The sequence below is a fragment of the Cyprinus carpio genome, chromosome A24 (genome assembly GCF_018340385.1).
Source record: "Cyprinus carpio isolate SPL01 chromosome A24, ASM1834038v1, whole genome shotgun sequence".
NCBI classification, from domain to species: domain Eukaryota; kingdom Metazoa; phylum Chordata; class Actinopteri; order Cypriniformes; family Cyprinidae; genus Cyprinus; species Cyprinus carpio.
In genome coordinates this window covers 19299824-19320400 of record NC_056595.1, presented here as the reverse complement: position 1 = coordinate 19320400, position 20577 = coordinate 19299824, and the positions used below count along the sequence as shown (strand labels likewise).

At 34.8% G+C, this 20577-nt stretch overlaps 1 protein-coding gene across 3 annotated transcripts in view; it reads left to right on the top strand.

The window, feature by feature from the left end:
* LOC109052252 (guanine nucleotide exchange factor VAV3) overlaps positions 1-20577 on the top strand; it is a 60281-nt gene that overhangs the window by 13495 nt on the left and 26209 nt on the right. For all 3 annotated transcript variants that reach the window (XM_042714548.1, XM_042714547.1, XM_042714546.1), the window contains exons 3-11: positions 11843-11901; positions 12006-12071; positions 13791-13899; positions 13993-14085; positions 14746-14814; positions 14911-15014; positions 15094-15193; positions 15366-15461; positions 19343-19411. In XM_042714548.1, coding sequence (XP_042570482.1) covers positions 11843-11901; positions 12006-12071; positions 13791-13899; positions 13993-14085; positions 14746-14814; positions 14911-15014; positions 15094-15193; positions 15366-15461; positions 19343-19411 — 765 coding nt within the window. The remainder of the gene's footprint in view (positions 1-11842; positions 11902-12005; positions 12072-13790; positions 13900-13992; positions 14086-14745; positions 14815-14910; positions 15015-15093; positions 15194-15365; positions 15462-19342; positions 19412-20577) is intronic.

Sequence of the window (20577 nt, the reverse complement as noted above, 5' to 3'; positions counted from 1 at the left end):
TTCCTTTTAATTTTAGTTAAATTTTTAATACATTTAAATTACTTTATTTTTATTTCAGTATTAGTTTTAGCTTCAATTTTATTTTATTTTTATTTCTAGTAAGCAATTGTAGTGCTTCAACTTAAACTTATTGTAATTAGTTTTAGTTTTTAGTAGTTTTGTATTTTTTAAAGTTACTATAATTAGCAATGTGACATTATAAGTTTAAGTAAAGCATTATTTAGGGTTTTTAACTTTACAAGTTTATTACTTTGTTTTGTTTGTTTTTGTTTTAGTTAATAATTAGTTGCAATGCAAACCATTAGTTGGACGACAACTATTTTAATGTACCCCCTAAGAGCTCAGAAAATGTTAGGCACTTATGACTTATGAATAAAGTTATTTGGACTCTATTAGGTTTTTAGGCACTTACATTTGATGTCATCATGACTGAGAATTTGCTTACATCATTACACTAAAATCATGCCATATCCCATGATGTTATTGATACATCAGTCATGTGATCCCATCATCAGCACTTCTGTTCTATTCTAAGCCACAAGCTGCTGACAAACCAATGGAAATAAGTTCAAATGTGACATATTATTAGGTATTTGCTTCTGCATTTTAGTGCACAGGCTGATTTGGCATGTTAGACCCATTGAATACAAATGGGTGAAGTTCTCCTAAATTTCAGTTAGCTGGTGTGGTGAAGTCACAGAATTTCCTAAGGAATTGTGTTGAAACAGTCACCAGGTCATCTCGTGGCTTCTGTTGTTGCTTGACACTATTTACATATTTAGTACCATAAATGATCAGATCTGTGAGTTTTTACAGATGTCAAGTGCCTGTGGGCTCTGAATGAGAGTGAAGAAGATCAGAGGACCAGAAAATCATTCAGAGAGAGTGCAGAAAGAGACAAAGTGCAGAGCATCTGTCCTGCTATTGGATTTCCATAGTTAAATATATCACTGCCACTGAGGAGAAAGACAATAATCAGTAGCTGCCCTCACATTGACAGCTTGTCTCTCTCTTCATTTGTCTCTGTCTTTACTACCTTTTATCATTATATGGACACTGAATGCACAATTAAGACTAGATATATATAGGTAAACGTGTGTGGGATGAAGTGCCCTTCAAGGCTCTTGTTTATGAGCGGATGTGGCATTTATCGAGCATGGAGCGACAAGGTTTTTAAACAAAGCTGCCAACATAGGCACACTTCTGATGTGTAGAAAGCTCCAAAAGTTGGCCCAAAAATGATTAGCAAATTAAAAGGTGGTATCCTTTGCAGACAGAACAATCCCTGACTGATGTGTGTGTGTTTGAACTTTTAATATACAAATATATTTATACGTGAAAATCTATGTACATATCTACTACATACATAAAAAAGTAATTGCAAATTGTTTTTTTTTAATTTAATTAATTATTTTAATTATTTAAAGTTTATTGCTTAGGGTTAGAGTATTCGAAAAAGAAAAATGAAGAAAAATGCTTTTCTAAAAAAGACAGTGTGACTTTTCTAAGAAACACAGTGTGACGTGTTTCTAAGTGTATTTGTTGTAAGCACTTCCTATAAATGTAGACATGCATGTATATAATTATATATGTACCAGTGTGCATATTTATGTGTGCAGAAGATTTAAATGAAATGAGTCCACAAGCACATGTGGTGGTTTGATCAGGCCTCTGACAGAAGCTGATCTCCTGGTTGTGTGGCTGTCTCTCTGTCAGTCTGTGTCTCTGTCTGCTTGGCTGTCTAACCCCAGTCACAGAGTCACATGCCCCTGAGCAAAGAGCTGCAAACTGCTGGAAAGCATTCACACTCCCTCTTTCCTGACTCGTCGACCTCTTATTACGTGGCGTTCCCGGAAGGTTGAGTTGTGAGCTTACTCATGCTTCCTGTGGCGGACTCCTGGGGCCCCATGATGGAGGGAGAGGGGTGTGTGTTTAAACACCAAATCCTTCCTGAGACCCCTTTAACACATCTACTGTACTGTCACTCGGTGAAAATGGCTCTTGAAAAATAAGACTAGGTTACTGTCACTACCTTTAATGTAATGAAAACATACGTTTCACCTAATATTTCTCTATTCTATATGGAAGCCCGTTTCCGCCACTAAATAAATAAAAAAGTAATAGCAACTTTTTATCTCACAATTCTGACTGTTGCGATTCTGAGAAAAAAGTAAAAACCACAAGATATATACAGAGTTGCAAGATTTAAACTCTGAATTTTGACTTTTTTCTCTCACAATTCAGAGTTTGTGTCTTATAATTCTGAGTTTATAATTCACAATTATTATTTTCACAGTGGAATAAAAAATAAAAAAGGTAATTGCAACTTTTTATCATACAATTCTGGCTTTTTTCTCAGAATTACAAGTTGACGTCCTACAATTAATTTTTTCTAAGAACTCAGTTTCAGTTTCTCAGTTTACATCTCTTAATTCTGTTTTTCCCCCCTGCCATGGAATAAGAAAAAGTTAACTGCGACTTTTTTTTATCTCAAAATTATGACTTATGAATTATGAATTATGAAAAAACATCAGGATTGTGGCAAATGATACTTCAAGAGGAACATTTTAATGAATGTTCCCGAAAATCCTGAAAATCAGAACAACTGCTAAAGTTGCTTGCTTTCCCTCCAGTGTTTCTCACTGAGAAGATGAAAGGCAGGTGTGTGTTGTAGTGTGCAGAGTTCCTGGCTGTGGTCAGCGCTATTATAGATGGGGCTTTTTTGCAGAGCACTTCTAACGCTCTCATCATAACCGCTGAGGGTCCTATGTAGAGATCTGCAAGCATCAAACACTTTGTACCATCTTAGTGTCCTATTTACACATCACGTTCAAGCTGCGTATCTCTTCAAAGTGGGCTGCAAAGATTTTTTTTCAGTCTGTAGTGGGCGCTTGGTATGAAAAACACAAAAGCAGAATCGTACTTGGAGCAGTCATGAGCTGTTTGATCCTTGCAAGCATATCATTGCCAGGCTTTATACCGAAGGTGTCATTTTTAAAGCCAATTAGAGATATTTTTGTTTGCTGAGATTTTTCTTTTTCAGCATACCCCTGAGCCATCTATGTGGATCCCATCAGCTCCAGTGAAGCACAAAGCTGTGTGCTTTAGAAAAGATGATTTTAAAGAGTCCCCCAGTAAAACTTTCATGAGGGTCTTAAGTACTCGACTGAAATGCAGCCAGGAACAGATTTTTTAGGAACTGGTTTGAGTCCACAGAACGTGGATGACAATTCACATAAGACTGTGTGTTGATTTTATTACAATAAAATATAGTAAAATCAACTTAACTGAAGAACTAAAATATTCTTTCTGGTTACATCAACACACCAGTAGGTGCAGCAAGGCTTTATTAGCAAATCACTGAATCATTAATTCGTTCAAAACACTGGTTTATTCAGGATCAAAGCTAGTTATTTATTCAGCCTATTCATTCAAAAATACTGATTCATTCAAGTTAGAAATGAGTCATTGAATCATTCATTCAAATGGTTTGTTTAAAAATGCTGATACATTCAGGATGCAGGAGTGAAACAAGTAACTGAATCATTTACTCAGCCGAAACAGTTCATTTGTTCAAAATGCTGATTTATTCAGGATGAATTATTTACTCAAAACAGACAAATATAGTGTGTAAAATATAAGTTTGTCAATTTTAACTGTTGTTTAAAAGGTATATCACACTCACCATCATGTTGTTTTTCAGTGATTCTGCCACATGAATGAGATATTGCGTAATAAAGCCTTGAAAGCATGTAGTATGCTTTGCAATACTTTCATTTAAGGGCTCCGAATATTGATATAATCTCAACAGATAATTTTTACAGACATTTCCTTCAACCCTAGAACACAAAACAATGCAGTGTATAATTCAAAGTACACTGAAATATGGATACATATTTTTACTGACTTTTCTTAGAGTGCATACTGTAGCTGTTAGTCAACCATGGATAAGTAATACAGGGTTCATGCTGTATGAAGAAATTTAGATCTAATGTGTTCCACATTCATTGAAAGCACAGAAATGTCATCAATGCAGAAGCGAACAGATGACAGGTTATACGCCACTCTTTTGATTCCATCTCGTCATCAGGTGACATTCAGTTGAAATTCCACTTGCTTTGCATATTTTAAATAATGTTCCTATTTTTGTCGAAGCTGAAGGATGCTGGCTCTCAGGGCACAGAAGGACTAATCTTCTCGAATGTGTGGGCAGTGTGGGAGAAGCTGTGTGCTTCCTTCACGGTTGAGGAATTACAGAGGAGTATCAGTTGGTTGTGAAACACTGAGAAATACTGTTGCTAAGTTATCATTTTCATATTGTGATAAAGATCTTGAGCTCATGAAGTTCCCTATTATAACCAACATGTGATGTCTGATATAACATACTGTTTAAACCTGATTCACATTACACAGAAATGCTAATTTTTCATAAAAAGAAGTACAGCAATGAGCTGAGGTCATTATGTAAGTCATAATAGCAGCTGCTTCCTCTCAAGTGAGAACCACCTGGCTCAGATCAGTGTTAGCGTTGGGGTTTTCAGCGCAATATTACTCAGGACTTGTTGTGAATATGTTTTCACATGAGAATAGGTTCTGCCTGTGCAGTGAACATTGGCGTAGAGATTAGGATGAACTGGCCAAAAATTGTGCTATTGCAAACACAGGCATAAAGGGCAGAAAGTAAATTTCATTCTGTTCGTGAAGTTTTTGTCCTGCTTAAGAATTGATCTGCAGATGTTCAGATGAACTGCTGGGAACTGAATCAGTGTGAAAAGGCCAAAAGTTTTTATTTCTTCTGTGGAACAAGAAGTTATATAATATGATGACTCTTAAAGGAATAGATCACCCAAAAATGAAAATTTGCTGAAAATGTACACACTCTTAGGACATCCAAGATGTAGATGAGTTTATTTATCTGAACAGAATTGGAGAAATTTAGTATTATCACATGCTCATCAATGCATCCTTCTTCTGCAGTGAATGGGTGCCGTCAGAATTAGTGTCTAAACAGCTGATAAAAACATCACAGTAACATACAATCATCCAGTCCATCAGTTAATGGAGTGAAAATCTGTGTGTTTTTAAGAAACAAGTCTGTCATTAAGGCTTTTTAACTTTGAACGATCACCTCTGGCCAAAATACCATAATCCATAATAATGCTTCCTTCAGTGAAAAAGTTCATCCCGTTGTCCTCTCGCATCAAAACCCACCGTATTTGTTTAGAACTGTTTTCTCTTGTAAACTATTCTTGATCTGTGCACATTTCACTTCTGATTCAGACAAGATTATTTTTTTTTTTCCACTGGAGAAAGCAATATTATTTATAGGACACTTGTATTTTAGTCAGAAGCAATGGTTTAAAGTAAAAGTGTCTTAATGATGAGTTCGGTTTTACAAACATGCCACTTTTTGCTTCACAAGTTTATTGTGATGCTTTTATTTGCTGTTTATACTCTCGTTCTGATGGCACCCATTCATTGGTGAGTAAGTGTTAATGTTATTTCTACTGTATTATTCCACTAAATGAGTGCTTTTGTTGAAATCACATACATTTTCTAGGAACTGATTGTGAGCTTGAAACAGGCTTTGAGGCTGTGGACAACAAGCATTGAAGAAAGATGACTCTCTGTTTATGGCCTGAAGATCTATAAATGGACTCAAACAAATGAGTGCTTTTAAATATGCAAATGACTGCCGTTAATTTTCAGTCATCACAGATCCCTCATTCTGGCTGGTCATGTCATTCCTCAGGTTAAAACATCTGTAAGTGTATTCTGCTTTCACTTGCTGTGGTTTTATTTATAAGGCAGTGATGTACTGTCTCTGAGCTCTGCTTTAATTACGGTACAGCCATGAAAGCCCAGATGAGTAAAATGAATAATTAATCTGCATAAAAATGGAAAAAATGGTAACTGGATTAAAAATTCATTTTATTGTCATGTTATATATCACCTTGACTGTCATAGAACCCATTAAACAGCTTCCATACCAGTGTCAGTCAGCAGTCCTCTGAGATCTCTGGATGGCATTATATTGAGCTCCAGTGATCCATTTTCACTGATCTGGAATCTAAAAGTAAGGGACGCCTCAGGAACGTGACCGCTAAGAGGGAGACATAAGAGAGTAGATATAAAAGTCTGTGAGCCATAGTCTCTTAGTTGAGACTATATGAAACAATGCTTGTCTGCTTTTAAATAGAGACACAGAAAAAGACCACATAGGCTGCTGGGGGACTTGAATATCTGATTGATGCTCATAATTAAACATTCACTCTTACTGAATGTAAGAGTACAGTACAGTGTTAATATGGAGAATATCATCAGAGAATGGAGATTTTTTACAGCACCATTTTTTTTTTTTTTACAATCAAATTGATGTAGGTTTTTGAGACTAGTTTATGCATGACTTTATTCTGAATTAGAATGCAGTGAGCATGGTATTGGTTATTGTTTGAGGTATTGTTGGACTGGATGAAAACAGATGTGTTGTCTTGTAGTAATGTAAATGTAGAAACTCTTTGTGGTAGATATCGATAAGGAAAACTGAAACATTCTGGCAGGTAAGTCCTGAGGACTGGAGTTGAGAAACATTGGTTTAAAGCTTCTGTAAAATCACAATCATTGCAAAACCTTCATTTCTGGAGGAGCATAAAGCTCTGATTCTGTTGACTTCAGACATGATACGTGTATTTAGGTCATGCATTTGAGTAGAATAAAATTTGTAAAAATGTCATAATTTAAATTAATTATACATGCTTTTTGATTACGTCCATTACATTGAATAAGTCCAGAAATATTAAAATGGAAATAAAGGAATGCAGAAATAGTACATTTGAAATTTGGAAAAAAATAAAGCCGAATTTGTTTAAAATTCTCATTCTCATCTCTTTTAATTAGCTGATTGGAGAGTCCAAGAGTTATACAAAAATGATACACATGTAAATGCATTCTGTAAATGAGTAACCATAAAACTACACAGAGTACCACAAAATGCTGTAAACAGACAGATGATCCAGAGTGAAGGATACTTTTAGTCTTTCATTTATTGCAAATAATCTGTATCTGTTTTGCTGTTTGCTACTTGGGATTTTTTGTATATTAATTGTCTGACTCTTCCGTTGTACTAAACAACTGGACAGGACTAGAACTAAAGCATCTGAATTTTCCTCCCACTGCCTGTTTCTCACTCACTCGGATCCCCATGTGTGGATGCTTCATATGCTTTACATAGCTTTAAGTAGGAGTCAGAACATTTCTAATATTTGCATATGAATTGGCTGTCCAGTAAATATGAAACTGTTTGTACCTGTGTGTCTGTGTGTGCATCTGCACTTTTGCAAGTGCATTTGAATGGATCTTGCCAGTGACCTTGTATGTGGACTGTTGATGCCAAACAATGATAAGTTTATCTGTGTAATGCTCTGTACTTGAGACATTAAAGCACAGGGAATAGATTGAGACCAATAAAGACAAGACAAGAGATAGGATAGGAAACATGCTCTTGCAGTTTGATGACAGATGGGAGATGATATGGGTGGCAGTTTTCATTAATAGTGTATAATTTGCTTTTTAAATTACCTAGCATGAAAAATCTAGTTTTATACTTTATACCCAATGAATTATACTGTAGCTTTGTTTTAGCTTTGTTGCTAGAAAATTAGCCACTCAAATCAAACTGTGTTTAGACATGTCCCAAATAATGTCTTAATATAACATTTAGTTTAACCCTCTGATGTTGACAGTCCACATTTTCTAAAGATTAAGCACCTCCTTTCACTGGCTAGAGGCTGACATATTTGTTTTAATCAGATGGTGTTTATAGACATCAATAAATTTAAATCTCCCCGGACCTGGTGCCTGTGATTCAACAGCGGAGACTGCGGTTCCTTGAAGTGTGCTAATTATTTGTACTTCAACTTGCAGCCCACTTAGTTTAGCTGACGTCAGGAAATCTGGCAGTGTGAGGCAGATTTTCCACTGACTGTCCGTCTGTTTGTATGTTCACAATGCCTGATAATGCATGTATTTAAATTAAAAAATGCGGAGGAAAACAATTTAATATTAAGAGACGATTTTAGGACTTCAATGGTGAATACTGCTACTGACTAAATCTATTTTTGTCTAATGACTGCTAAACGGTATAACTGATAATTGACCCAGTTTCATGTCATCTCTTTCTTCTCATGTAATTATCTAATCAATATTTCATGTCCATTTATTAAGTAGCCTGTACACATCAGTTCATACATTCTCTTCTTCCTTTAATATTTAATTCAAATTTTTAAAAACATTTATAGGACTTAAAACATTATGTGTGTGCGTGTGTGTGTATATAATTAAAAATTATATTATATATTCCATTTTAAGACCCAAAAATGCTAAATAGTTTTTGATATTAACTTCAAAGAAATCATGATCTAATCTAAAAGTTCTGTGAAAAATGTCTGAATCTTTTTTTTCGCTCTCATTTTTCTGTTCTCTTGAAATCTTTGTGTTGAATTATAAATAGGAGAAAAGCCACAATGTTTTTTAGATTATAAAACTAGACTCCAACAGACTCGGTTGGCACACTTAAGAGTCATACCGAAATCTTATTTCAGTCACTCCAGTGAATTTGCATCTACAAACCAACCTGGAACTTTCAGATCTGTTTACATTTAAAAGAAACAGAGAGTTTTTTTTTTTTTTTTTTTATCTTTTCAGAGACCACCCCTTAAATATTCATAGAGAGAAAGGTTCCCACAGTTATTGGAATCCTTAGGAAACAGTTTGAGGTCACGGACCCACCCTGATTCACTTCTGCTGGGTTTACAGGGGGTCTTTGAAGCACACAACCTGTTAGAGACAGTTCCACCCTTTCCTCTTCTTCACCATTTTATGTAAGCCTTTACAGATGCAATCCAAACCTGGAACTAAAGGGGCTTTTCTCTCTATGTTTTATAAATCTTCATCCAGTTGTTCTATTTTGATGGTCTGTCCGTCTTAAACTCTCAGTGCATCTTCCCTTTTCTAAATGTAGAATGTCATGCGGCTCAAATTTTCCCTAGCACACAAAAAATGGTTTAAAATTTGTGTCATAAAAAGCTCTGTGCTATTTTCCTGCAATGACGAGAGATGGCCTGATGGTCTATTACCTCTTGAAAGTGAAAGTAACCATTGCTTAGATTGCACTAGCTCCATTTTTGGTCTTCCTGTTCTGTGCCGTGCCAGTTTTAATGAGAAACACAATGAAAGGTTATTATGCTTGTTGTGCCGAATGAACACTTGCACCAACACTTGAGATTTTCTTCGTTTGTTTCAGTCGTAGTTGTACAGCTCCTCACCTGAACAGGAAGCCAGACAAACCATTCATCTCTTTTAACTATATTATAATTTCCTGTGTTTGCATGCGTGTCTTCTTCAGCGCTGATGTGTCTGCATCCAGTATTTGTGAAAAGTCTAACAGTAAATTGACAGGGTGTTTACTGCCAAACCAAGTGGAACGTATACTGTGATAGGCCCGAATACAAATCATGTAATTTCCTTTTTGAAGCGTAAGTGTTACAATATAGCGAGGTGCTGATATGAGGGTGGAAGGGTGGAAATCCCAGTTGAGATTTCCCAAACGCAACATATATTACATGAACGAACAGAAAGACCGTTTTATATTCCGCCAACGTGTGTTTTTGGGTAAGTGAGGTGACAGAAAGAGCTTTTGATTTTTAAAGAAAAACATTATCTTGTTTCGGACCTGGATGTTTTTCTTTTTTTTTGTAAAACACAAAAAGAAATGTTAGAAGGGATGTATGTGCTGTTCTTTTACATATAATGAAACTGAATTTGACCAGGGCAAAAAATAACAAGAAAGCACCATTAAAATGTGTCTTAAAAGCTATTGTATAATTTCTGAAGACTTGGAAAGTAGTGTATTATTCATATGAACTACTTTTATAGTGCTTTTGTGGAACTTTTTGTCATTTTTGAAGCTTGAAAGCTCCTGGTCACCATTAGACTTCATTGTATGCAAAAGAACAGTGTAAACATTCTTAAAGATTTAGATGATGATCCAAGATTTAGAGTTTGTTTCCTTGTCGAGACAGATTTGTATAAATGTAGCATTATATCACTTGCCCAACAATAGATCCTCTTCAGTGAATGGGTGCCGTCAGAATGAGAGTCCAAACAGTTCAAACATCACAATAATCCACAAGTAATCCACATGACTCCAGCCCATTAATTTATGTTTTGTGAAGTAAAAAGCTGTGTTTGTAACAAACAAATCCATCATTAAGGTTTTAAAAACTTGCTTCTGGCCTTTACGAGTAGTGTGTATTACTTGTGGATTATTGTGATGTTTTTATCAGTTGTTTGGACTCTCATTCTGACGACACCCATTCATTTCAGAGGATCCAATGGTGAGCAAGTGGTGTAATGCTGAATTTCTCCAAATCTGTTCTGATGAAGAAACAAACTCATCTACATCTCAGATGGTCGGAGAATGAGATCATTTTCAGCAAATTGTTATTTTTGGGTGTAGTATTCCTTTAAAAAAAATTTTTTGTATTCCACTGAAGAAAGAAAATCCTAAAGGTTCAACCATTGATAACACCATTTAGTGTCTTTTTTATTTGTTTTTCTTGTGGGAAATGCACCGTAAAGTCCTTAAAGTGAAGGTTTTCAGGTTGAAAACCGACACATTTTTTCACAAAAGGCTATACTGACTGGTTCTTCAACAATGCAGATGAATTATGATAAATTATTTCCCCTTGACATGTCAGGATGGTTGCATATAAGGTCAAATGTATTGGATCAGATCTCTTTGCAAGACTGAATCTAGGAAGACAGGATGAGCATCTTTCTCTTTCTTTCTTGCTTTCTTTCAGAACAATGGTCAGAGTAGCATGCAGAGATTGAGGGTTCCATGCTCGACTCGGTCTGCACACTCTGTATTCATAATGTAATTCAGTTGCAGTGCACAAGGCAGAGTTCAGCTAAGCTGGTGTGATTGCAATTGATTTCTGCACATATCTTCCCCAGGCACCATGAGTTTGAATGCTCAAATTACCCATGTGTTCATCATAGATATGCAAATCTGAATACAGCTGAACAATGTGCAATATAAAAAGCCACTTACTTGAGCGTTAATTGCTGATTTTTTGACTGTGCTGTAATTGTGTATATATTTGCTCGACCAGGTTTGTGTCTGCTGGCATTAAACTGATCGTTTCTGGCGTTGATATGTTGATATAAAGAGCTGCTCATTAGCGTGAAACCTCTTGGTGGTAATACAGAGCACAAATTATGAATTTCATTCTTTTCGTGTCAGAGGCTGACATTGAAATGTCGATGCATACTGACCCCTGCTGGTATTAATGTTGCAGTGCTGTTTTTTTTTTTTCTGGCTTGAAGATGATGAGAGTTTAATCTTTGTAGATCACACTATAATAACTTTCATCTTTAACATTTACAAACATATTTCATTATATAATACTTGAAGGGTATTTTATAATGAAAACTAAATAAGCCTATTTATATGTAAATGCATTTGTTTACAAATGTTTCTGGAGTTTTTTTATATTGTGTTATATATAGAGAACATATATTTTTTTACATGGCTTAATTCTGAAAATGTGAAATAATTTTGTATAATGACCGCTAAACTGTATAATTGATTATTGACTCGTATATGTGGTAGTTTTATATTGTCTCTTTCTTCTTTTGTAATATTTTTTTCAGCTCTAATCAATATTTCATGTCCATTTATTTAGTAAGTAGCAGTGTAGTTAACAATACTAACTGTCTGATTGCATACTGTCGCTTACTTAACAAATAATGATAATTTTATCTTGTCTTTTCCTCTTAGGTTATGGACACACTGTCCAAACTCTCTCATACACACATTGCACAGCAGACTGGAATAAGGTATTTGAAAAAGAATAAATGAATAATTCTAACTATTTTAAGAGTGCAGCAGATGAAAATTCATATTTTATCTCTCTCTGCCTTTCTCTCTCTTTCTACTCTAGGCCATTTCCCACAGAAGAGAGTGTTGAGGATGAAGACATTTATAACCATCTAGAGGATCTGATAGAGTGAGTCATTTTTCTGCTTACAGTGTTTCTCTTCTTCCTGATTTTTTAACCTTTGGCTCACTTCAGGCTGGAGCACATAGTAGTGCTTATGTTGATGTTTTTCTTAGTGTATTAATATGTATTAATTTATTGTGAGGCGGTGCATCAAAATGTACTTTAAAAACAGTGTTTATATCATAAAATGTTGAAAAACACTGTCATATGAGATCACAGTTGCTACACCACCCATAAAAGGAAACTGACCTGAATGTAGAAACACACACCCATAGGAAAGACATTTCAGATCTCTTTAGGTCTGGTTTCACAGACAGATTTGGCCATACATCAGTTAGGACATTTAAAGGGATACTCCACCCCAAAAATAAAATTTTGTCATTAATCACTTACCCCCACGTCATTCCAAACCTGTAAAAGCTCAGTTCGTCTTCGGAACACAATTTAAGATATTTTGGATGAAAACCGGGAGGCCTATGACTGTCCCATAGACTGCCAAGTAAATAACAGTGTCAAAGTCCACAAAATGTATTAAATTAATTGACAGGAACACTTTTCCCTTTAGTATCCCTTTAAGTAATTTTTATTAACATGTCTTAGAAAAAACATTACTGGTGTGCATCTTGAGACAAAACTAATTATGTATTACTAATTATTTACTAATTATTTATTACTAATTATTACTAATTTACTAATTACTAATTATTAACATGTCTTAGAAAAAACATTACTGGTGTGCATCTTGAGACAAAACAAAGGCACTGATATATTTTAAGATCAGTCAGTGCAAGTTTCTTTCAGTTAAAACAGCTCAGACTTACACTTTAGTCTGGGACTAAGCTTAAGCCTCGCCTGCGAAACCGGAGGTTAATGTCTCAGTTGTTTCACCTAAACAGCAGTGAAGTTAAACGGAGATCAAATGGAGATTTAAAAAAGCGAATTCGATTTGAATAAAGCGATTAAACGGCTGTTGAGTAGGCCAACAGCAGCGTCAGCACACATGTCTATTCTCCTCATATGACATGCTTGAGGATTTGATATTATGCTTAGCAAATATTGATATTTCTGTCACTATGTTTTGGCTCGACCTCATCACATCTACTTTTTAGCCACACACACACACACACACACACACACACACACACACACACACACACACACACACACACACACACACACACACACACACACACACACACACACACACACACACACACACACACACACACAAATGTGTTTGTTGAGTGTTTTCCCTGGAGGGTGATGTGCCAGTATGATTTTGTCCCTGTCAGAGAGAGATTTTTCCCTGAAGGTGTTTCGTAATAGATTCAAACTAGAGACATGGTTAGGAAAAGACATCAACACAGTTGTCTCTCTGTCTTTCTCTTTTGCACCCATCTGGAGAACATATCTGAATAATTTTTAGGCCTGACTCAGCTAGAATGTCTCTTGGATCTTACTTTTGCTGTAGCTGAAAACCGTTTGTTTAATTTAGAAGAGGGGGGAACATTATCGTTTTAAAACCCCTCATGAGCAATTTTCTCCAGTATATCGGATATGCTGAAGCATTCGAACACATCTTGCTGTCCTCTTAGGTGTTTCATCGTCCATCTATTTCTCTCTGTTCACTGTAAACTAACTGTATCTGACTGCATTTGGAACCAAAAAGTTTATGTACTAAACTAAAACCTTTGGTGAAGCACTAAAAAGCTCTGTGCATCTCAGTGAGAATGGCGTTGAAGATGAGGAAGATCTCTATGACTGTGTGTATGATGATGATGAGGGAGGAGAGGTGTATGAAGACCTGATGAAGGTTGAGCTGGTACAACCGCAGGTGAGTTTACTGAAATGCTTTATACTGTATATAAACATGGTTTGGGCTGCAAGTCATAAGATGTCCTTTGCTCTCTTGCTGCTGTAATTACAGAAACAGGCCGAGACGGACGTCCGAAGCTGTTGTCTGATGGAAATCAAACAGACTGAGGAGAAATACACAGAGACGCTGGACTCCATAGAGAAAGTGAGGCCTCTTTATAACTACACAGTCATCTTTAATGCATTGTGTGAAATCTTTCAAGTGTCTGTTAGATGTAATGGAACACATATTTTGATATAAAAACCATAGTAACCATAGGTAAAACAATGGATGGATCGTTTTACCATGTTTAGAAGTAACTTACTGTACAATATTTTACCATGATACCATGGCTGCTGGCAAAATAACATATAAATACCATAGAATACCAGTATTGTTACATTTGCCCTCTGATAACCTGTTATAAGCCAACATTATCATCAAATTAAAGAAATTACAATGGCAAAAGTTTTGAAAAGCAACATATTATTTTAATAATAATAACCAATACAATTTAATATAAAAAAACCATGGTCGATTACCAAAAATAAACAAAAAATCAAATTTAAATACAACAATAAAACCATATTCACTTTTTTTAATAGAACTATATTGTTGTATTTACTTATTTTTATTTATAATAATAATAATAATTTATTTGTTTATTTTAAATCTTAGTATGAATATATACCATTTATATTAAAATTACTATAATAAAACCAAGGTAAAATTCCACAAAGATTTATCATATTGCAATATATTAGCTTATCCATTGCAACATCTTAATTTTTATGTTTTTTCTTTTTTTCTTTTTTCCATCCACAGTTCTTTATGAAGCCTCTGGGACAGTCACTGTCCAGTGTGGAGATCGAAAAAGTGTTCGTCAATATACCAGTGAGTCAAAAATCTGCCTCTATCAGAGAACCCATTAAATCTGTATGTCAGTGTGTCTTTATCGCCTCATATTTTTAATGTTCTGCATTGCACCAGGACCTTGTGAAAGTGCACACGAGTCTTCTGAGGGAAGTCCAGGATTCAGTGCTCATGCATAATGCCAGTAACCTGTATCAGATCTTTATTAAGTACAAAGAAAGGTGATTGATTTATCCCTTTAGCTCTTAAAAGAATGAAACCCTTCCCCTTCTCACATGTGTCTGTTTTCCTGTGTGATAGATTAGTGCTGTATGGGAAGTACTGCAGTCAAGTAGAATTAGCCATTGCGTGTTTGGATGACATCTGTAAGAACAGAGAGGACGTCAGGCAGATGTTAGAGGTAAGACTTTGTCAGACTCTATTTATTTGCTGTTAGACAGTGCCACCTAGTGGTTGAGAAGAGTGCAGGACATTTCAGAACATTTTATTTCAACATTTTGCTCTCTTCATTTATTTGCAGAACAGTCATGTCACAGTCACATAATGTGGTTTTTGTTTGTTATGAATTTCAGTTATGTTCCAAGCGAGCTAATAACGGGAAGTTTACTCTGAGAGATCTGCTGGTGGTTCCGATGCAGAGAGTTCTGAAGTATCATCTGCTTCTACAGGTTTGAAATCATTTTGCTTTATTCCTGCTCATACAACAACATGTTTTACCTGAGCATACTATTGTAGTTTTCTTCTCAGTATTAATTAGAGTTATTTTAGTACATCAAATTAAATTTAAATTAAAACGTGAAATGTTTCCTTGGTAACTAATTGAAATAAAATAAGTTTTTTTTTTTTTTATTTATTTATTTTTATCTACGTTAACATCTGTTTTATTTCAGATAGTTTTAGATTTAGTTAACTATAATAACAGTGCTTTTATGAATATTGAACAGGAAATAATGTAGTAATCTACACATACATAACATGTTAGGCTATTTAATTTCCTCCACTTCTTCTTCTTCTTAATAATAACAATTAATAATATCTTAATCTTAATAATATATATATATATATATATATATATATATATATATATATATATATATATATATATAAATACATACATACTGTAATTAAATATTTTTGTATGTTTTGGTATAGTTTAATGATATTTTCTGATTCATATGTCCTAATCGACTATAAGAAATAGGGTAAATTCTTCTTTCACGTTGGCTTTAAATGACTGCTAATGTCCACTAGGGACAGTGGAGTCCATGTTTTACTCTTTCACAGAGAAGCAGCATAACACAGGTTTGAAATCCAATAGTAGGGGCAGTGTAATATATCCCAGATTCCTCCAGTAGGGGCAGTATAATCCACATAATGGACAAGCAGCATGCTTTATCCAGTCCTGTATATTTGGTCTGGCCCTTTTCCACAAACATCTCACGCAGACTGCCATGAATATTTCATAGTGTGTCTCTGTCCATCACACGTTAGGTCTACTGCATGACCCAGCTATGACGGGATTTAGAAATAAATGTGAGGAAGGTGAGATAGAAATAAGAAAGCAGAGAGAAGGAGATGTGCATAGCGTGTGTGGACTGAAGCCACCGCGATCCTCCTGCTGTTGTAGGAACCTTTTGGCTCTCAGCAGACAGAACAGCAAAGGTGTTTTCTGTGTGTGTGTGTGTGTGTGTGTGTGTGTGTGTGTGTGTGTGTGTGTATGTGTATGCATCTATTTAGCATGCCTCCAAGACTGTCCATAGCTCAGTTTACCTCCTTGCCCATCTGGCCAGCTGTGGTTTTAGGTAATGTGTGTGTGTGTGAGGCAGGTGGTGCAGATAGAGCGTCTGTCTGTCTGCTGCCCCTCTGGTTCTGCTAGCGTATGACAGACTGTCTTTCTCTGCTCTTTGCTCTGCTGGAGGAAGCCTTGGCCAGTGAGAGAAAGAGCAAACCAGCTTTACATAATGAGCTATGATCAAAATTCATGACTAATCTGTTATGACAGATTCTAATATTTATATAATTAAATAAAATAATCTTAAATAAATATTCTTCATTTTAAGCAAAATTTTTACGTATTTATTTATTTATTTATTTATTTTTACATGTGTAATTTTTTTTGGGGGGGGGGTAAGAAATTAATACTCTTATTCCACTTTTACATTTACAAAGAAATGTATTTAAAATAAATGCTGTTTTTTGAACTTTCTAATCCTCAACAATTTCTGAAAAAAAAAAATGTATAAAAGTTTCAACTAAAATGTTAAGCAGCATAACTGTTTTCAACACTGATAATAATGAAAACTGTTTCCAGAGCACCAACTCAGCCAATTATAATGATTTTGAAGGATTCAGTGTTATTTTAGTATTATTTTTATTACAGTTTTTATTAATATTTTGAAATAGCTTTTTTGCCATTTTCTTTTTTCATTTAATATTTTTAGCAATTTTGTTACACGTTTTGTTGGTCATTTTTATTAGCTTTTGTTTTTCAAAAATATTAATTTATGTTTAATTTTTTTATTTATGTCCAGATAGTAATTTTAATGCCTCAACAAGGCAACCTTTCTAATTTCCATTTAGTTTAAGTTTAGAATATTTATATACAATTTTATTTTTGTTTAATTTTAATGAACAACAGTGTTTTTAATAGTTTAGTTATAGGTTACGGTAATAACCATGAAAGGTTCATGTGACACTGAAGAGTGGAGTAATGGCTGCTGAAAATTCAGCTTTGTTATCACATAATAAACACTTATCTTAAATTTAAAGAATACTTCACAATATTACTGTTTTAGCTGTATTTTTTATCAAATACATGCCTCAGTGAGCATGAGACTTCTTCCAAAGGAATTAAAACAGTTTTGCCAACTTTTACTGTAACCGTACAAAGAAGGGGTTGTCAAGTAATGGTTATAAATCAGGATGTAAAAGTTACAGGCATGAAAAGTTATGCATTTTATGACCTTAGGCAATAAATATCAGTTTAAAGTGGTAATATTGTATGACAGCAACAAAGCAACCAGAAGTTGGTGAGGAGCAGCTGTGATTTTGAGCAGAGTTTGAACAATTGGGTAGTTATTGGACATAAAAAGGTACAGAGTGGACCAGACATTTCAATACTGCTATGCTGGCCTGTGAAATCACATTGTATGATATTCTCCTGGAATTCTGCAAACGTTTGGATAAGAGATTGGCTGCATTTTATTTCTGCAGTAATCTCCGTGTTAGTGTCATACCTCCTTTCTCTCTCTCTCTCTCGCTGTGTGAGGGCAGAAGGAAGTGAGAATGAAAAATAAGGTGATGTCCGTCTTTCTGCTGATAATAATGCGCAGGTTCAGCTTGACTGACGCAGGGGATTTGGCTTGTGCTGGATGGCAATATATCTCTTAGGCCAAAAGGAAGCCATTTATCAGATCCGAGTAAAGGACATTCATAGCACCCTCCCTTATCCTACAGACTGGCCCAGATGACTTGTTTACTTCATCCCGGAGCAGGAAGGCAATTTCAACCCCACAAAAACCTTTTGCTTCTCATTTTTAATTCTTGAACCTGCGATGCAGTTTGGGATATTATTTCAGATTGTGTGTGTGTGTGTGTGTGTGTGTGAGTGAGGCCAAAAGAGAAAGATAGGAAGACATTCCACACTGTGTTTGTTTGTATTATCATTGTATTCTAATGCTTGCCCCATTATCACTTGTATTTATTATTTTTTTTGCCTTAGTTTTTGAATTGTATAAGCTCCACCTCCTGTTTTATATATATATATATATATATATATATATATATATATATATATATATATATATATATATATTATATTTTTTTTATTTATTTTTTGTAGCAGGCATTGATGAATATACATGCTAAATTAAATATAAATATTTTTATTTAACCTGTGAAGTAAAAATTAGAACTTTATTAACACACAATCCTGCTCAACTAATATTAAATATAATTTAAAAAATTAGTGTATATTTTTGCTATCAACTATAATTACAATTTTATGCCAGGGAGTGTATAAAAGGAGTGTTTTGGAGGAATAATTTTTGTGATAGGTTTATGTACTGCTCATGTAGCAAATATTTAAGTGATAAAAAAAAAACAAGGGCAATAATTTAACTATTTTTGTTTTTCAAATCATATGAAAACAAATGATAAAAATTAAGACAAAATAAATTAATATAATTTTATAATAATAAATAATAATATAATGTATAATAATTCTATTTAATTGAATTAGAGAAAAAAGTCAAATTATCACCCTTATATAACACAATGGCTCATGTTATCTTAATTCAAAACACTAGAGCATGACATTACATTTCAGTTGACTTCTATGTAAATGTTTTCTCTGAATTGTTGGTAAACAATCTGCATGGTGATGAGTAGGAGTTATGAGAGCGTGCGAGAGTGACAGATGTCCTCCAGCATGGCTTCGCTCCTGTACATCTGACGGTCTGCTGTGTTCATCATCATCTGGTGATAATAAGACACTGAGACACGGGCTGTGAATACTCAACAATCTCATATCTCGCTTTCTTCCTGACAGGAACTGGTGAAACACACCCATGATGCCACAGACAAGAGTAATTTACGGCAGGCGCTGGATGCCATGAAGGTGAGTTGAGTGTTTTGAATGTCCATTTCATAAGCTGTATGTTGCAGGGACTTCTTGGTAGTGGTCCTGGAAGTCTGGACCAGTGTGAGCGCTCATATGAACCATAAAATGAAACATTGGGCCTATTGCAGTCTTCGCCTGACACCTAGACCTTGCTTTCTGCTCTCATACATACATTTAGCTCCCAATTATTGTATAACTTATACCAGAATTACCCAAATTTTTAATATGAAACCAAACTAGATTGAGGGACATTGTCCAAAATGAAATGATGCATTATATCCAACTCTATTACAATAAAATGTATTCAATTTAATTTAATATAAATAATTAAAAATAAAAATAAATTGTAAATAATAATAAAAAATAAAATAAAATAAAAATAATTTAACAATTATAAATATAATATGTTTTTTTATGTGTTTTTTTACATTTCAGTGCAAAAATAAAACAAAAAGAAATGTTAAAACAAAAATTGAAAAAAGATATGCTTCAATGCAATGTTTTTCCCCCTATTTTTCCTTTGTCTCGTGGCAAGCCATGGTGGGCCAAATCAAAGGTCATCACAGGCCTTTTAATCACCAACCTTGATTGATATTAGAGGCCTTGTTCAATTTGAAATTACAACAGTGACGAATTACTTTCTCTTTTAGTTTGTTGGGGATGTGCATGCATCAACTTTTTCATAAGAAAAGCTTTCGTTGAAAATCAATGTGGCCCTCTTGACTCAGACATGATCAAGATGGTGCCAAATGCATCTTGACAGGTAACCGTCTGCTAATTGAGGCAAATCAAGCTGAGAAGATTGTGCAGATTGCACCGAGGGCTGTGATGATTTCATTTGGATAAATTAGCCACTTAGCATTGATTGGGGTATCGGGCTAACGCGGTTAAACTCCTCAAGTGCTCCCCTTTAAAGATCCTCGCGGTGGGCGATCCAGCCCCCCGCTCCCTGATTATGCTAGATACGTGATGATAAATGAGTCGTTAAACTCCACTCACAGGAATGGCGGGCACTGTGTTCGGAATGAGATTTGTCAGATAAGCCTTCCTCCCTTTTCAAATCTTGTTTTACATTTTAGATGGGCCAACATGACATGGGCCAACATTGTCGATAAGGAAGCTAGGGAGGAAGTATTGTTATTTTTAGCGCATAAATAGAAAGA